Genomic DNA, 18856 nt, shown 5'->3' on the forward strand with positions numbered 1-18856 from the left:
AACCACATGGTGGCTCATGACCATCTATAGTGAGATCTGGTGCCCTCTTCTGGTGTGCAGGCACAAATGCAGACAGAATATTGTATACATAATAAATAAATAAAATTAAAAAAAAATAATTTCTACCTAGGGTAGTGGTAGCCTTTAATTCCAGCACTTGGGAAGCAGAGGTAGATGGATCTCTGAGTTTGAGGCCAGTCTAGTCTACAGAATGAATTCCAGGACAGTCAGGTTCTACACAGAAAACCCTTGTCTAAAAAACAAAAACACAAACAAAACAAAGAAGAAAAGAAAAAAAAATGTCTTCTTTGCCAGGTACATGCCTCTAATCCCAGTACTTGGGAAGCAGAGGTAGTTGGATCGCTGTGAGTTCAAGACCAGCCTGGTTTACAAAATAAGTCCAGGACAGTCAAGGCTACACAGAAAAACCCTGTCTCAAAACAACAAAAGAATTTGTACCTCTGGCATGTATAGCTCAGTGACAGAGTGCTTGACCAGTATACATGAGGTCCTAGGTCTAATCCTCAATAGCAGAAAAATAAATAATCCAGTAACAGCTAACAAGATTGGGGAGACCCACTATCATCTGTAACTCTAGTTCCGGGGATCCAACATGCCATTCTGAGCTCAGGCACCAGGCATACACAAACACACATACTAGCAAAATAAAATAGGCAGAAGCAGGTGGATCTCTGTGAGTTTCAAGCCAGTCTGATCTACAAAGCCAGTCCACTATAGCCATGGCTACACAGAGAAACCCTGTCTTCAAACAAACAAAAAAAGACAAATAACAAGAAAGATTTTATGGGGGTGCACCTTGCAGGGACAGTTTCTACTGACCACTTTTTATCTTATTTCTTTGTATAGCCTTTTTTTCTGTTGGAAACTGCCCTTTTTGAGTTCAAGGCCAGACTGGATAATAATGATAAATAATATAATTTGGCAGTTCTGTAAACCAAACAAATATCTCCCTTAGTCAGCGTTCATTGTTACTGGGTCTCGGTTTTTGTTGTTGTTTTTGTTTCTTCTTTTGTTTTAGTTCAAACTAGCGTCTCACTAATTAGCCAAGGCTAGCTACAGTCTTAAGATTCTCTTGCCTTGGCGGCTGAATGCTGGGATTTCAGGCATGTCCTGCCCTGCTAGTCCTGGCTGTTCATTTGGTGATTTTCACAGGATGGTTCTGTAGAATCTATTTTCTTCGGCTTGCGTACTCACTGAAATTTCTGCTTGGTTATCGTACAAGCTAGCTAATGACTGGCTGGCATTTCCTTGCGCGCCCAAGCCAGGGAGCTTCTTCCCCTCCCTCGGGGCTCTGCATGGTAGTTGGGCCCATTGCTCAGTGCTCTGGCATTTGCTCTGTCCTTGCCCTTCTTCCTGGTGGTGCCCTCTGGCCTTGAGGTCCCGGAAGTTCAGAATCTTCCTGGTCCTTCCTAGACAAGCATGTGGGTGTCTGTTGATTTCTAGACTCCCAGCGTTACACCAGAGCTTTTCAAAGGGCCCTGGAGACATCTCATTCCCTAATTCCAGACTTTTGTTTACCTTATTCTTAGTCCTGCCTTTGGCAGCTGGAAGGTCAATTTATTGCTCATGGTTTATACAAACACTAGAATTTTTTTCACCATGATGGGCAACAAGTCAGGCCAAATAAAGACCAGCCCTGTGAATGGTGCCTAATTCTATCTATCTATCTATCTATCTATCTATCTATCTATCTATCTATCTGTCTATCTATCTGAGACAGGGTTTCTCTGTGTAGCCTGTACTGTCCTGGACTCACTTTGTAGACCAGGCTGGCCTGGAACTCACAGAGATCAGCCTGCCTCTGCCTCCAGAATGCTGGGATTAAAGGCATGCACCACCACACCTGGCTTTTTTTTTTTTAATTTATTTATTATTTATACAACATTCTGCCTGCAGATCTCACTATAGATGGTTGTGAGCCACCATGTGGTTGCTGGGAATTGAACTCAGGAAGTCTGGAAGAACAGCGAGCATTCTTAACCTCTGAGCCATATCTCCAGCCCCCTCCCCTTTTTAAGCTTTATTATTTTTTTAACTTACTTTTATTTTATGTGTACTGATGTTTTGCCTGTATATGTTTATACAAGAGTTGTCAGATCTTGAAGTTACAGACAGTTGTGGGCTGCCATGTGGATTTGAACCCAGGTCCTCTGGAAGAGCAGTCCCTTAGCCATTGAGCCATCTCTATAGCCCCTTATTATTTTATTTATTCATTTATTTTGAGACAGGATCTTATCATATTGCCCAGGCTGGCCTCTAATTCTCAAGGCCAACCAATAGCGTAGATAGGATTTCATGCACAGGCCATGGCACCTAGAATGAATGAGACTTTTACAGGGGACAGCCTGGCTGGGAAAAGCATGTGAACCGTGTGACAGGGCTGTGGGGAGCCTCCAACCCCATTCTGCCCCCTCTAGTGGCTGCCAGGACATTGCTTTTCACAGCTACCTTAATGAGACTGTTGGTTTTGAAAGTGGCTACGGTAGAGTTGAGTTTCCAAAAACAAACAAACAAAAAACAAGTAAAAGTGCCACATAGCCTCAAGTTCCTACTGAGATTCAGCCACCTTTCTCTCTCTCTCTCTCTCTCTCTCTCTCTCTATCTATCTATCTATCTATCTTGTTGAAGATTTGAAATTTTGTATGTAGATGTGTCTATGCCTGAGCGTGTGTATATGTAGCACAAATTCCTGGTACCAATTTCTGTCTCAGTTGCTTTCTATAGCTGTTATAAAGACCGTGACCAAAAGCAGCTTGGTGAGGAAAGGGTTTATTTCACTTTACGACAAATGGAGGAGCGCTGCTCACGGGCTTGCCCTTCCTGACTTGCTGAGCCTGCTCTCTTACACAACCCTGGACCACCAGCCCAGGGAAATACCACACACGGTGGGCTAGAGCTGCACACTTCAAACATTGATCCAGAAAGTGTCTAAGGCCAATCTGGTAGAGGCCATTTTTAAACTCAGGTTCCCTCTTCCCAGGTGACTCTGGTCCTGTTAACAAAAAACAAATCAGCACAGTTGACCCCTTATCAACTTGACGCACAAATACACCATAATTACAGCATAACCCTTCCCCCCTTTTTGGCCCAAGATATTAATGTCATACTGTAGAACATAGTATCACTTTAAAAAATCCCCACAACCTCTAAGAACTCAAGTCTCTTTAGAATACGAGTCTCTCTAAACACCCAAACTCTCTTAACTGTGGGTTCCTATAAAATAAAAAGTAGGTTACATACATCTTAGTCTAAGAGAGTTGAACCAGAGCGGTCACATTAGGAACTCTGCCATCTCTCCATCACACAGCTATCATTTTTTTAATTTTAATATTTTTGATTTTTAAAATTTTATGTATATGAGTATCATGCCTGCATGTATGTGTGTGTCTACCAAATGCATGCCTGGTGCCCTCAGAGGTCAGAAAAGGGCATCAGACCCCTTGGAACTGGAATTATAGATGGTTGTGTTGCAGGATATTTGATCACTCTGTGTTGTTTACTGGAAAAGCCTGCTTCTAGTTGTGGTGTGGCTCATCCCTAGCAAACACCTTTAATCCAAGAGCTTTCTGCTGGAATATTGTAAACAGGATTAAATAAAGTCAACCACAGGTCAAGAGGTGGAACCAAGAAACCAGTTGACATGAAGTGAACCTAGGAAACAAGCACAGAGTAAGAGGAAGTCAGGAGAACGGATAGAGAGACGCACAGGAAGAAGGGAGGGACATTCCGTTTGAGGGGCTTTGTGAGACAGCATGGGGAAGGAGAAGGCTTTTCCCTTTGGGATGTCAGCTGCGGAGGAATGGCTGCTTTCCCTGCCTCTCAAAGCTAGCAGGCTTTCCCCCTAGCATGTGGCTTCCCAGTCTGTACAATCGAACAATTAGATTTTGTTAAAAACAACAGTTAGGAGCCACCATGTGGGTGCTAAAACCCAAACCAGGTCCTCTGGAAGAGCAGCCGGTGTTCTTAACCACTGTTCTCCAAGAGCCGTAGATAGATAAGCCATCTGTTATCCAGCCCCTGGTAGTGTCTGGAGACAGGGTCTCTCCCCCTGTGCAGGCCCAGTCTGCCCAGGACTCTGTATGAGATCAGGCTGCCCTCTGCTCCACCAGACCCGGCTCCCCCGCAGCCCTTTCTGTTTCTTCCATTTTTGAAAGCTCTGGTTAATTTTGAGAGTTCTAGAAAAATCCAGCGCTGACTCTTGCCAGGGCTCTCGCTGCTTTGGGGGAGGAATGGATTCTCAGGTGTCCTTCCTCTGTCCTTCGAGGAGTGCTGGCTCAGATTACTTCTATTTTAAGAAGTATAAAGCTTTAAATGATATTGGCCGCCCAGAGTGTAGTCTATTCTTAACACGAAGATATAAAAGTGGTTTTTGTTTCCTGTGTGTGTTTTCCCCTGACTACAGCATTTAAGTCCTTACTCAACCTAAAAGTGAAGTTTCACTTCTCAAAAAAATCTGTTATTTTTTTTTAATTTGTTTTTCTTGCTTGCTTTTGTACTGACTCATGTCAAATTCTCAGGTCATGCCTTAACATAACCCAGTGAGAAGGTTCCCTGCTTCTAGAGAGGTTATAATGTTTTTTGTTTGTTTGTTTGGTTGGTTTTGGTTCTGCTTGTGTGTTGTTCTAGGGATTGAACTCAGGGACTTGTGTGTGCTAATTAAGCGCTCTAACCAGTCAACTGTAAACGGCCAGGCGTAGTGCTCCGTGTGGTTACGTTTGTGTTGGGCTGGTTGGCTGGCTGGCCTGCCTTCCTGGTCGGGTGGGAAGCTGTCCAGCCTTCTGGTTCTCAGAGGGAAGGGTGTCCAGATCGCTCACAACTCCCAGGCTGCAAATCCAAGTCACGATACGAGGACTGGAAAGGTGTCCCAGCTCTGAGGTGTCCCAGCTCTGAGGTATCCCAGCTCTGAGGTGTCCCAAGGGTATCCTGAGGCCCGGGAGCCCGGGAACCTCACGGCTCTGAGAGGAGGCCCCCTCAGCAGAGACGTTGCAGCTCCTTGGGGAGGGCTACCCCAATGCCTGATGAGCGGAGGAGCCTAGGAGCCTGAGCTCTCTCCTTCTCCAGCCGACGCAGCTCAGCTCCAGGCAACCCTCCCCGGGTCTCTCTCCCACCTCAGACTCCAGTTCACGCCCTGGAGCCGTGGATTTCCCATACACCCTTCCGTCTGAGTGCCAGAAAGCTGGACACCTTCCCACCCCATCAGGAAACTGGACCAACCCAACCACAACGTCACACACCTTTAATCCCAGCGCTCAGGAGGCAGACACAGCTGGATCTCTGTAAGTTCGAAACCAGCCTGGTCTACATAAGTTCCAGGACATCTAGGGCTACACAGAGAACCCCTGTCTCAAAACAACAAAAACAGGGCTGCTCGTTTCCATTAGATAGATTGTTACATAAAATGAAAGATATGGCTGTGATCCCAGGTCTTTTGTTTTGTTTTGTTTTTAGGTTTTTCGAGGTTTTAGGTTTTAGGTTTTGTGGACCAGGCTGGCCTGGAACTCATAGATACCTGCCTGCCTCTGCCTCCCTGAGCACTAGGATTAAAGGTGTGCACCACCACACCGGCTGATCCTGGGTCTTTCTAGATAAGAGCATCCCATGATCCCTAGTAATATTATTGTCAAGCTAAATAGAAAAAAATTGAGATTAAAAAGTTGTGTGCATAGAGTTGTTTTGCTTGCGTATGTGTCTGAGCTCTGTGTTCAGGCAATGACGGAAGAAGCCAGCAGGGGGCACCGGACCCTGTGAAACTGGGGTTACAGGCTGTTGTTGGCCAAGTGTGCATGCTGTGAACAGAAGCTGGTGGTGCAGATGGAATCCCAGCCCTCAGGCAAAACCAGCTGAGAATTCAATAAGAAGTCGGTTAAATGAGAAGGCTAAGCTTTCTGTCTTCTTCCTCTTCTTCTTCTTTTGTTTTCTGGGTTTTTTGTTTGTTTGTTTTGTTTTTTGGTTGGCTGGTTGGTTTTTGGGTTTGGCATTTTTGTGTGTGTATGTTTTCCTGTTTTGTTTTGTTTTTTAGTTTTTTGAGACAGAATTCTCTGTGCAGAATTCATTCCGTAGAACACACTGGCCTTGAACTCCCAAGTGCTAAGATTAAAGGCGTAGACCAGCAGTACTACCTGGCCTCTTTTTGCTCTGTTATTGGACATTAATAGGTTAACCCCATCTGATATGCAGAGGTGGTTTCTCTTCTCTCTTCCTGTCTGTCTAAAGATCCCTCCCACAGTTTACAGGAAGCAGACTCATGCAAATGACATCACTGCCTTAAACACTTGGATGAGTCAAACTCTTTGAGGCCTGAGACTTGGGTTTCCAGAAAACTTCCAGCCACTAGGCAGAAGAAATGGAGAGAGTTGCTGACCCAAGAAATGATTTTAAAGGAGTGAGTCAACCTAGGGAAGGAGTTGAGATTGTGGTTATCGTCTTGTTATTTTGGTAATGCACTTCATACGTACATATTTTTCTGATGAGTCATATGATAGCCCCTCCCTCCCTCCCTGTTCTGGTCTGTAACCTTCAATTTAGCAGGCTATACTTGTGCCAGCTGAAATAAACATTCTTTTAAAAAGTCCTTGGTCAGTGGGCAACTCCCCTAAATGTCTCAGCTGGTTTTTTCTGCAGCCTGCTCAGAGAACAGCGTTCCTCCTGGACCAATTGTACCCTGTCCCCCTGGTCTCGACTGCCTTTCCTGCTCTTTATCTTTTGAGAGAGGATCCCACTATATAGCCCTGGGTCCCCTGGAACTTGCTACATGGACCAGGCTGGCCTCAAACTCTAGACTAGACTTCCTCTGTTTCTACAGCACAATCTACCAGTCTTGTCACAAGACTAGGGTGGTTACCGGTGGATTATTCTGCTTTTCGTGCTGATGTAGTCATTCGCATAGGGTCACAGAGTGAGCCCTCCTCACTGGGACCCCGAGGAAAAGTTACAGGAGGAGGAACTTTGGGCTGGAGAAGTGACTCAATGCTTAAAATGCCTGCTCTTGCAGGGGTCAGAGTTTGGTGCCTAGCCCCTCACCCACACGGCAGATCACAACCATCTGTGACACCAGCTCCAGGCACAGGACCTTCCTTCTGGCCTCCTGCACTCACAGGGTGTGTAAATTTATGCACAGCCATTTAAAAAACTAATTGGGCCAGGGGTGGTAGTGCAAGCTTCAATACCAACAGGTAGGAGTCAGAGGCGGATGGATCTCTGTGAACTTGAGAGTAGCCTGGCCTACATACAAGCCAGCTGGGGCTATATAATAGGCCCTTTTCACAAATAAATAAAAACTAATTAAAAAATAAAAGAATCTTGGCGAAAGCTTGGCCCTTGTTAGAAGTTTCACTGAAGAAGAATTAGAGCATGACGGCTCTGATCTAATCAATGAACTCATCCATTGGTAGATGAATAATATGATGGCAAACTGGACATGTAATCTCAGTACCTGGGAGGCTGAGGGAGGACTGTAATGAGTTCAAGGCTAACCCGGACTGCACAGGAATTTCAGGGCAGCCCAAGCTACAGCGTGAGACACTGTCTCAAAATAAACAAACTACAAAACAAATCACCTAGCATCTTTCTTGGGAGGTAGAGAGGAGGACGTGGGACTTGGTTGGGAGCAGGTCACAGGGGACGTGCCCCGGAGACACGCACCTCGTCATTCACTCTGTACCTCCTGGCCACCGTAATTCAGGGACCCCTTCCTCGGCCACGTGTCCTCCGACCTTGACGTCTGCCTCATCAGAGGCCCAGAAACAATGGGACTACCGGAAGCTGCGAGCCAAAACGCACCGTCTTCCCGTAGGTTGTTTCCTTGGTTATTTCGTCTCAGAGACCAAAGGCTAACACACCCTTCCAGAAGTACAAACTGGTTCTAAGACACGAAGGTCTTTGCAGGGGCCATAGGTGGTTTGACAGACCTGGTGGTTCTGAACCTTCCTCTTTGTGAGATTTATTTATGATTTACACAGTATTCTGGCTGCATGTGTGCCTGACTGCCAGGAGAGGGCGCCAGATCTCATTCCATATGGTTATGAGCCACCCTGTGGTTGCTGGGAATTGAACTCAGGCCTTTTGGAAGAACACCAAGCGCCGCCACCGCCCGGCTTGAGATAATCATATTCTCATGCAGCCCCAAATAATTGACAAGGCCCATGTGGAATGTCTGGTTTATTTAAAGCGGCTGTCAGAGCGGGCAGGGAGCTCCCGGTGTGGGAAGGGACTCAGCTGAAGGCCCAGAGGAACACCAAGGGCAGGCTGCACACCAGGGGCCAGGCCCCCCGACGCCCGGCTCTGCTCATGGCCTCCGCGTAGAACCTCGCCACCTCCTCGTTGGGGTTGCCCTGGGCGGGGTCGAACCACATCTGGATGCAGCGGCCGCTCCCTCGGCTGTAGTTGCTGAGCCTGTAGGAGTGACTCCAGATCTCCTCACACAGAGCGGCAGGGGTGGGGAAGTAGAAGCTGAAGGGACGGCAGGAGGCGCCCGCGGGGCACTGGTTCTGGCCTGCATGAACGACAGAGGCCCTCAGCCACCGCGCGCGTGCGCGCACGGCGCAGCTCAGGCCACCCCGCCTGGAAGCCCAGGCCCCCTCCCCCCGCGCACCCACGCCTCACCCGAGGTCCAGTCCCAGCCCTTATGCCAGTTGCTCTTGCAGGTGAAGGAGGTGCGGCAGTCCTCCCACCACTGCTGACAGTCCTCCCTGCACAGGGGCACGTCGAGGACTCGCTCTCTGCGCCAGCTCTGGTCCACCTGAGGCGGGGAAGAAGGTTCTGGACTCGGGAACGCCGCCGGGGCGGGGCTGCAGCTGGAGGCGGAGGCCAGGGGGACACTCATACCTGCTGGATCCAGGGCCCCAAGTTAGGGGAGCACTCGTAGAGGCAGGTGTCCTGGATAAAGTGTCGCTTGCACTGCGGCGTCATGAGTCCGCAGTGGCTCCAGTTGAATCTGTACAGGTAGGAAACGTCCTGGTGCGCCTCCTGGCTCGTGTTGGTGGAGCAGCAGGCGCTCTTCCTCCAGGGACTGCACTGTGTGGCGAAGACAGGGCCAGGCTTCAGCCAGCGCAGACAGGACGTTAGGCAGGTGGCCTTGCGCCGGCAGCCCTGGATTGCCTAGCCAGTCCTCCAGGGGACGTCCTGGCCGCCCGGCCCTTGCTGGCCGCCGGAGCTCGGCAGGTACAGCCCTAACAAAATTCATCATCTCGTGGGCCCTGGAGAGAAGGCTCGGGGGTTAGAGCTCCGGCTGCCCTTGCAGAGGATCAGGGTTGGTTTCCAGCACCCACACGGCAGCTCACAACTGTGTAATTAACTCCTGTTCCACGGAGCGTATGCCCTCTCCTAGCCTTGGAGAACATAGGCACACATGAACGAACACAGGCGATATACGTGCATACATGCAAGCAAGCAAACACTCAGACACATTAAATAAAAATAATTTAAAACATTTACTAATTCACACTTTTAATCCCAGGGAGGCAGAGGCAAGTGGATCGCTGAGTTCAAGGCCAGCATAGTCTATACTGTGAATTCTAGGACAGCCAGAGCTATATAGAGAAACCCTGTCTCAAAAAGAAAAAAAAAAAAAAATCATAAATTTACACATAATTTTTCTTTTTTGTTTTGTTTTGCTTGTTTGTTGTCTTTTTGAGACAGGTTCTCCTGAGAGCTGGGATTACAGGTATGCGCCACTGCACCCAGCTCATATGTTGTTTCTTTTGGCATATTTTTCTTACACACATGTGCATGTGTGTGCAAGTGTGGAGGTCAGAAGACAGCCTCGGGGAGTCTGTCCACCTCCTCTGAGACAGGTCTCTCACTGGCCTGGAGATCACGAATGAAGCCCACTCTATCTCCTCAGCAGCGCTGGAGTCACAAGCCCACTCTACCTCGGCCCTGTCGTCTGTAACCCAGGCCTCGGGTTTGTGAGGCAAGTACTGTCTCCCCAGTCCTTTCTTCCTGAGACAAAGCCTCACAGGGTCCAAGCTGCCTTCAGACTCTTACTGTAGCCAAAATGACCTGGAACTCCCGGATCTCTTACTTCTGCCTCTCAAATGCTGATATTACAGTTATGTGCCACCACAGCCAGCTTTGTTAAAATAAATAACTTATTATTATTATTTTAAGCCGGGTTTTCACTCTGTAACCCTGGCTGGCCTGGAAGTCACGATATGGGCCAGGTTAACCTAGTCATTCACAGAGACAGGCTTAACAACAACATGGCTGGCAACACACCCAGTTTTGAGGGTTTCTCTGTGTAGCCCCGGCTGTCCTGGACTCTCTTTGTAGACTGGGCTGGTTTCGAACTCACAGAAACCAGCCTGTCTCTGCCTCCCTGAGTGCTGGGATTACAGGATGCACCACCAGGCTCAGTTCACACCCACTCAGTTGACAGGTTTTTAAGTCAAGTCTTTGTGAGTCCTAACCCACCCTAAGCCAGGAATCTTTCTAGGAAATAAGGAATAAAGCGATAAACACAGCATGCCAACTGTTTTGGAAACTAACTAAATAAAGGCGTGTGGACTTACAGCCCCACCAGATGGTCAGACAAACTTCCTTGAGAGAATGACAAAAACCTGGAGAACAGCTCCAATCACATAAACACGCAACACACACTTATTAGTGAAGGAAGATTATACAGCAGTTTTAAAAAACACATTCAGAGTTTTGTTTTGTTTTTCCTGAGACAAGGCCTCTCTCTGTAGCCCTGAAGCTTGCTTTGTAGACCTGCTGACCTCAAATTCAGAGATCTGCATGCCTCTACCCGTGGGAGCGGTAGGCTAAAAGCCATGTGGCACCATACCTATATTTGTTGTTGTTTAAAAAAAAAAAAAAAAATCTAGAAGATAGACAGATGACTCAGCAGTTAAGAGTCTACTGCCCAACACCCATGTCCTGGCCCAAAACTGCCTGCAGCTCCAGTGCCAAAGGATCTGACACCTTCTTTTAGCCTCCACCGGCAGTCCTATGTGTGGGGCATTCGTTCACACAGACACACACACCTACACATAAATAAACGTGTTTATTTATTTATGGCACAGGGTCTCATTATGTAGCTCTGTAGACCAGGCTGCCCTCAGATTCACAGAGATCTGCCTGCCTCTGCCTTCCAAATGACAAAAATAAAAATAACTGAAAAGAAAATAGAGCTTGAATAAGTATAAGTTAAGGCTGCTTAAAGGTCATCACTGCTCAATCTGAAACTAGCAACTGTGTGCTCAGTGATTCAAAATACCAGCACCAGGTACGGAGGCACACAGCTTTAACTCAGTACTCAGGAGGCTAACCTGGTCTGCTTTCTGAGTTCCAGCCGGCCAGGCTACAAGTGAGACCGTCTCACAGCCACAAAACAAAAGAAAAACCCATCAGCAGTGTGGATAGGGGAAGGACAGAGGTGGCACCCCTAGCCGAGGAGCTACTGGCAGCTGGCAGCTCCTAGGGAAGAGAGAGTCACTCATCTTTGTGGGGTGTCTGGTAGGTTGGCCATGCTCCAGTGGTTTATAAAAAAGAAAGGAAAAAGACAAAGTATAACTCCAAGGAGGTCAGTTGTCCGATTGGGTCAGATATGATAAAAGTACATTGTATGCATGTATGAAGTTCTCAAAGAAGAAATCTTAAAATTTTATTTATTTGTTTGCTTATTTATTTAGGGTTTTTTTTTCTTCTGTAGACCAGGCTGGCCTTGAACTCAGAAATCCACCTGCCTCTGCCTCCTGAGTGCTGGGATTAAAGGCATGTGCCTCCACTATTTGGCTAAAATATTATTACAATAAACAAACAGACCAGCAAATAGGACAGGGAGAGATGGCTCAGAGGTTGAGAGCAAACTTGTTGCTCTTGCAGAAGACTTGACTCCAATTCCTAGCACACACGGAGGCTCACACCACCTTCATCTCCAGTTATTAGAAGCCAACTTGTGCTTTTGGGCTCTGCACGCACTGCACGTACTTGGTGCACAGACAGGTACAGGCAAAAGTACTCATAAAAATAAACACATTTAAAAAAAAGTACCAAATAGAGCTGTGATGGCTCTCAGCTAATGGCGTCAAGATGATCATGTCTATATTTAAGTATGGGATACAAATTGCTTTCCTTTTGTTTGTTTTAAGATTTTATTTATTTTTACCATATTAGTGCTCTATCTGCATGCGCACCTGTACCAGAGGGCAGTAGAGGGTATAGAGGGTTGTGAGCCACCGTGTGGGTGCTGGGAATTAAACTCAGGACCCCTGGAAGAGCAGCCAATGCTCTTAGCCGCCGAGCCAGCCATCTCTCCAGCCCTACTTTTGCTTTTTAAAAGTACTTTCGGGTGTGGTGTGTCCACCTTTAATCCCAGCACTCAGGAGGCAGAGGCAGGCTAGCCAGAATCACATGGTAAAAACCCTGTCTCAAACATAAATAAAAAAAACTCTCTCTTTCTCTCCTCTGTTTTCCCCATCTCCTGACAGGATTTCACGTGTTCCAGGCTGGCAATGGACTCAGGATGTAGCGGAAGGCAGCCTTGAGCTTCTGATCCTCCTGTCTCCGCCTCCCAGGGCTGAGATTACAGCTGTGTGCCAACACACCCATTTTTACCTGGTGCTGGAGATCCAACCTTGAGGCCTGTGAATGCTGAGCAGGTCCTCTGTCGACTGGTCTGCACCCGGCCCGGCTTGTTTGCTTACGTGTTTGCTAGCTTTGTTTATTTCACGTGTGTGATTGTTTTGCACCACCTGCATGCCTGTGCCTGAAGAGGGCATCGCACCCCCGAAACAGAAGTTATGGATGGTGGCCAGCCACCGCGTGGATGCTGGGGAGCAGACCTCAGTAGTTTGCGAGTGGGACCAGTGCTTTTAGCCACCGCGCCAACTTGGCAGCCCTCATCTTTTGCTGTTGCCAACACTGACTGCAAAGTCCCAGGGGTGAAGCTATCCTCCTGTCTCAGACTCCCCAGCAGCCGGCCTATTGTTGTCTTACTTTACAGTCGTTACAACTCACTGAGTTTATTAAATGTTTAGGGAGGTTTGTGATAATAACAACTGTTGTGGCACAGAGACTCAAAGCCCTTGAGCTGAGGCCCACACCCTCCAGAGGAGTCCTTCTCAACCTGAACCTAAAACCATCACAATGGTCTACCTGTTACTCTTCCCCGAACCTACTTCCTTATTTGTTCACCGCCAAAGCCCAGCTACCAAGAAGGTGAGCTGCTGGTATTACACTGACATCTGGCAGCCAACATTTACCGTCAAAACCACCGACGTCAGAGAGACCTGAAGGTCTCCGCAGGCGGGTCTGCCCACCTCCACCACAGACTGAGCCTTCTCTCTCCCGACCCGCCAGCTCTCCACCAGCCACAGCACCCTTCACCCTACCTGGTCGTGTAGACTGTCCTCGGGGCCTGGCTTTTCTTTGTGGTGCTTGGCATCCATGCAGATATTGAGAAGATCAGTCCTGGCCCGCGTAGCCCTGGACTGGGCACATTCGGCCGCCCACATCAGCAGGAGCAGCAACTGCACCGTCCTCAGGTGAGCCATGGCGGACCCTGAAGGGAGAACTATGGTAAGTGCAGCCTCCAAGCTTGAGCTCAGCTGCTGTGGGCGGAGCCTGCGCTCCTGGACCTGTGTCACCTCCTCCGGTCAATCTACCCAGAATCTGGGAGAATCAGACGCCCGGGAGACAATCACTGGTCAGAGCCTTTTTCCTTTGGTTGTTTTTGTTTTTCGAGACAGGGTCTCTCTGTGTAGCCTTGATTGTCCTGGACTCACTTTGTAGACCAGGCTGGCCTCGAACTTGCAGAGATCCTCCTGCCTCTGCTTCCCTGAGTGCTGGAATACTGGCTTGGTCAGAGCCTTTTTAACATCAGACAAATTGCAGACAAAGCAATTCAAAAAGAAGAGATGGGCTATTTGCAAAAACAAAGTTTACTCATGCTCGTATTCAAAATCCTTGGGAGCAAATGTTTCAGTGTGAAAAAATTTTAAAGATTTTATAAAAGGTGATACAGGTTTCAGGTATAGGTTAAAAGTCTTGAAATTTAGAGAGGAAACCGAAAGTATAAAATTAGGTGATGAGAAAGGAGGTAGGCAAAGGACAGAGGTCATGAAAGACAATATAAAGCTCTTTTTTTTTCTCGTAATTTCAACTTCATGACCACCAGTGAAGCGGAATCTAGAAAGAACTAGCTACTGAAAGCACTTGTCACACTGACCCACTCTGAAAAAAGAAGATTTAATAATTATTTTTATGTGTTTTGCTTGAATATATGTCAGTATACCACAAGCATGCAGCGTCCCCAGAGGCCAGAGGAGGGCATCAGATCCCTTGGTACTAGGGTTAGAGATGGCTGTAAGCCACCACGTGGGTGCTGGGATCTAATGCAGGTCCTCTGGAAAAGTAGCCGGTATTGGGGCTAGAGAGACGGCTCAGTGGTTAAAAGCTCTGTCTGCTCTGCCAGAGGGCCAGGGTTCAATTCCCAGAACCCACATGGCAACTCACAACTGTCTGTAACTCCGTCCAGGTCCAGAGGCTCCAACACTCTCACACAGACATACAGGCAGAACACCAATGTACAGTTAAGAAAAAAAAAAAAAAAGGTATTTAGTTTGGTGGCACATGCCTTTGATCCCCAGTACCAGGGAGGCAAAGACAGGCAGATCTTTTTGAGTTACAGGACAGCCAGGTCTAACACAGTGAGACCCTGTCTCAAAACAAAACAAACAAACAAAACCTTAAGAAGCTGCAAAGAAATTGAAGATTTATGGAATTTTGTTTGTTTGTTTGTAGGCGCAGACTAGCCTTGAAATCCTGAGCTCAAGGCAAGCAGTGGTGGCACACTGGCTTGAGCCAGCACTCAGGAGGCAGAGGCAGCCTGAGCTACAGAGAGTGCCAGGGCAGCCAGGACACACAGAGAAACCCTGGGGTGGGGCAGAGGAGGGGAACTGAAAAGATTCCCACTAACTTCCTAGAGTTGGAAGTATAAACACATGCAGCCACACCTAGGCTTTTTTCAAGACAGGGTTTCTCTGTGTAGCCCTGGCTGTCCTGGAGCTCACTATGTAGACCAGCCGGGCCTCAAACTCACGGAGATCTGCCTGCCTCTGCAGCACTAAAGGCGTGCACCACTGTCCAGCCTTTGCTTCCCTTCTTTTTCAGCCTTTTCCTATCTATCATTTGAGCATTTCAACAGCACATGCATCCCTAGTGGGCCCCAACAGAGACCCAAAGCTGTTCACAGCCAGCTGAACAGCCCTGGGGGTCTTAGGCGTTCCCTCCCACAGAGCTGGTGCTCCCTTGGCCATCCTGCTATCAATTGACTGAAGACACTAAATTTGGGGAAGTTTGTACCTGCCCGCTACCCAAATATTCCAGATTTATTTCCCACAAATCCTCCTCTCCACCTCAAGTCCATGTTTCATTCAAGAGTTGGTAAAGCAAATGTACTTCCTGTCAGGTCCAAAAGAAACCCAGGCTATCTGTGATGCATACCAAAGCTCATGCTGGCTGGCGTGTTCATTGGGCATCACCACCCGAGCTCTCCTCAGCCCTGCTCACCTGCCCCCCTTTTGATCTCTGGCTCATGGGCTTCCCTCCCACTCCTCCGTATAATCCTGGCACTTCAGCTATGGTCTCCTGTCTTCCTGTCTTGGTCCCCTCCCTCTTGCCGTCATTTCCCTCCTCTCACGGCCCAGTCCAGTCTGCTACCCATTTTTTCTCTTTCCTTCTTTTCTTTCTTTCCGATTTCTTTTCCAAGACAGGGTTTCTTTGTGTAGCCGCGGCTGGGCTGCCCTGGACTCCCTTTGTAGACCAGGCTGGTCTCAAACTCACAGAGATCTTCCCGTCTGCCGCTGCCTCCTGAGTGCTGGGATTATAGGCGCGCTACCGCAACCCCCGCTGAATTTTTAATTTTCTTGCCTTAGCCTCCAGAGCAGACAGGACTGCAGGCTAACACCACCAGAGCCATCCAGACGTCTGTTTATCCCAATGCCTAGGCACTCATTCTCTCAGTTAAATCACTCATTCCAGGACCCAGCCATGCCTCCGTTAATCTACTTACTCTAATCTCCAAACCCAGGCCCGGGAAAACAGTGCTTTCGGAGCACCAGGTGTGTCTTCAGCTCCCGCAGAGCAAGACAAGCCCTGCCTACTGGGAGCACGGGTTAAAGCTCAGAAAGCCTGGCCCAACCCAGGCCCCTCTCCCCTTCCTGCTTAGCCGTGCGGAAAACAGACACAGACCTCTTCAGGCCACTTCACCGGAGGATTAAACGTAGAAGATAAAAAAACAGTCTCCAAATAAAGGCCAATTTTATCTGCGTGGACCAACTGGGGCAAGCTCCGAGTCTCACAGCAGGGACGACCCTCCCAAGACCGACCCCTTGCCACCGCCCCTCCCCCTGCGAGATGCTCCACATTGCTAAAATGTCCCAAGTCCCTGCTGAGTCCCTGCCCCACCCACCCCGCCCCCACCCCGATCTTTACCAGTCTCTCTGTCTTTCTGTCTCTCTTCCTCTTTCTTTCTTTGGTTTTTCAAGCCGGGGTTTCTCTGTGTAGCCTGGGCTGTCCTGGAACTCGCTCTATAGACCAGGCTGCCCTGCGTCCCCCGTGCTGGGATTAAAGGTGCATGCCGCCACCGATGGGCTGTCGGTGATCTCTTTTAAAACTCTGTTTTAACACCCCTCCAACAGCACCCCGTCTCCCCGTGAGCCACAGTCTTGCAAGCTCACCGCTGTTTCCCCGGTCACACTCTCAGGTCCACCCGGGACACAGCCCCACCGCTACCTCATGCCTACACTTTGAGGGCCGAAGCCTAGGTTCTGGTTAAAGGACAGACACTACTACCTTACAGTTGAACCTTGGGCGGGCCATGCTCTGCTCTGGGCTTCCTCTGGGTTCCCTGGGCTTCAGGCAGTAGAAGGCCTTTCCAATTCAGTAAATTCTGTAACATATGCTGCAGGTACCTTAGGGTATGTGGTCCCTGATGGAAAGAGTCAGGCCGTACACCTGGGAAAGGAGGCAGCAGCTCTCAGGCGGGCTCAGGCTTCAGCTCCGCTCTAGACTCCCTTTGCTTTCTTTATTCCGGAGACTGTGAGGTTTAGTGGCCTAGGAGACGGGGGCTGTGGAGCGGGCAGTGGGAAGGCAGCCCAGGAGTGGAGACCTGGCAAAGGCCCCTCAGCTGGTAATTACTGCGTGTGTGCAGCACCAGCCAGGCCTCTGTGGGGATGGGAGGCTCGGTCATGGAGGGTGTTACAGCAAGGGCTTGTCTAGCAAGTGTGGGGCCCTGGGTTCAATCCCCAGCATTGCAAACAACAGAGACACAAACAGCTGGGCAGTGGGGGTGCATACCTTTCATCCCAGTACTCAGGAGGCAGAGACAGGAGGATTTCTGTGAGTCTGAGACTGGTCTACAGAGAATTCAGTACAGACAGGGCTACACAGAGAAACCTTGTCTCAAAAAACATTGATGATTGATTGATTGATTGAAAGCCTATGGAAGGCCAAACACTCAGTCCCCCCAAACCAAACAAACAAACTTTGTGTCTTGAGCTGCAAGGTTTTTCGAGATAATCACACCTACTTCCACCATCCTTGTCCTGTTACACAAATGAGTGGAACGGAATCCAGAGAACCACAGCAGAGCCAATGTCAGGACCATCACTAGAACACAGGCCTCTCACCTCCAGGCCTACGTCCCTAACCTCTACCAGCTACTAGTTCTCCCCATCTCACAGCTGTCATCCACTTCCAGCCACGAAATCACTGATGGTCTAAATCTTTGGACAGGAGGCAGCCTCCGTGGTTTGAAAGCTCAGACCCCCCATCCTTTCCTTCTCTATTCACTGACCTCCCGTTCCTCTGAGAGGTCTTTGTAGTTCTTTAAGAATCTGAGCTAATTTCGACACCTCCCACAGCCTACTGCAGCCCAAACAGAACAACCCACATTCATCATCCATCCCCTACTCAAGCCCAGGATGGTGCTGCTGTTGGAAAAGGAAGTCGGGAGTGGATTTGGGCACCAGAAAATGTAAAGCTGTGTGTGTGTGTGTGTGTGTGTGTGTGTGCGCGCGCGCGCATGCGGGTATCTTCAGAGGAAGGCTCCAATTTGAACATGGATGTGAGATCTATCTCCATAGAAACTTAGGTCAGATAAGAGAGGTGAATGCCAGAGAAAGAGAAAAGGGGAGAGGAGAAACTAGAGGAGAAGGAGGAAGAGAAGAGAAAAAGAAGGAAGGAGTGGAGGCAGTTTGGCTTCTAGGGGAAAACTAGCCAAAAGAGGAAGGCCTACAAAGAGGCCAGCTCAGAGGAGTCCTCTAACTCCCATCCTGCTGCCTTCTCCACAGCCTCAGCAGTGTGCCTGAGTCCTGCAACACCCCAGGAGCTGCTCTCTCCTGAAGATCAAGAGATTGAGGATCTCTATCGCCTTCAGGCCTCCTTCCTTTTTTATATATACTTCCAGATCAGCCTGCTGATTGGGGAAGGGTGGTCCTAGTATCTAGCCATGCCTAAAGCTGGAGGCCCTGGGTTAACAGAACCTGTCTCTGCCTGGAGGCTGATAATTAACTGGCCTTTATGGCTCCTCTGTTGCAAAAGTGAGGTTTGTCCCCTGGGCGATGCTCCTAAACTCTACAGATTCTGAATAGGTAATCTTCACAGTGAGGATTTGAGTTGAAGATTGAGCTGAGAGCCTACAGGGAACCACTGCCTTGTTGTAGGCCTCAGCGCACTGCCTGGGTGAAAAAAAGTAAAAGAAAAGGAGGACGTGACTGCTTCTAGGTACGGTAGAGAAGATTTATTGTCGACGTGAGGAAGAGCCTAGGCAGAGGCATCTGGAAGGGTCCAAAGTGAACATGCCCTGAGCCAGGCCATGTGAGGAGATGGGGGA

The 18856-nt window shown here is 48.7% G+C and overlaps 1 protein-coding gene across 3 annotated transcripts; it reads right to left on the reverse strand.

Moving 5' to 3' along the window:
- Positions 1-8163: 8163 nt before the first annotated feature.
- On the reverse strand, positions 8164-17062 carry LOC110557555 (folate receptor alpha). Of its 3 annotated transcripts, none has more exons than XM_060367698.1 (5): positions 16935-17062; positions 13353-13522; positions 8845-9057; positions 8623-8758; positions 8164-8512 (listed from the first exon to the last, which is right to left on the reverse strand). In XM_060367698.1, exons 2-5 carry the CDS (start codon positions 13512-13514, stop codon positions 8232-8234), a joined length of 792 nt encoding a protein of 263 aa, XP_060223681.1. In that variant the 5' UTR covers positions 13515-13522; positions 16935-17062; the 3' UTR covers positions 8164-8231. The 3 variants fall into 3 exon arrangements, with proteins under 3 accessions (XP_060223681.1, XP_060223680.1, XP_021507703.1); XM_060367697.1 differs by lacking the exon at positions 16935-17062 and adding an exon at positions 16034-16153; XM_021652028.2 differs by lacking the exon at positions 16935-17062 and adding an exon at positions 16034-16152 and having other exon boundaries at positions 8845-9033.
- Between the last annotated feature and the right edge of the window lie 1794 nt (positions 17063-18856).

This window comes from Meriones unguiculatus, chromosome 14 (genome assembly GCF_030254825.1).
Source record: "Meriones unguiculatus strain TT.TT164.6M chromosome 14, Bangor_MerUng_6.1, whole genome shotgun sequence".
NCBI lineage: Eukaryota > Metazoa > Chordata > Mammalia > Rodentia > Muridae > Meriones > Meriones unguiculatus.

Coding starts and splice junctions, on each gene's coding strand:
- LOC110557555 (XM_060367698.1), bottom strand. CDS start 13,514: ATGGCTCACCTGAGGACGGTGCAGTTGCTGCTCCTGCTGATGTGGGCG. Junction 9,058..13,352: donor AGGACAGTCTACACGACCAG/GTAGGGTGAAGG, acceptor CGCTGGCTGAAG/CCTGGCCCTGTCTTCGCCAC. Junction 8,759..8,844: donor TGGGGCCCTGGATCCAGCAG/GTATGAGTGTCC, acceptor TCCCCGCCTCAG/GTGGACCAGAGCTGGCGCAG.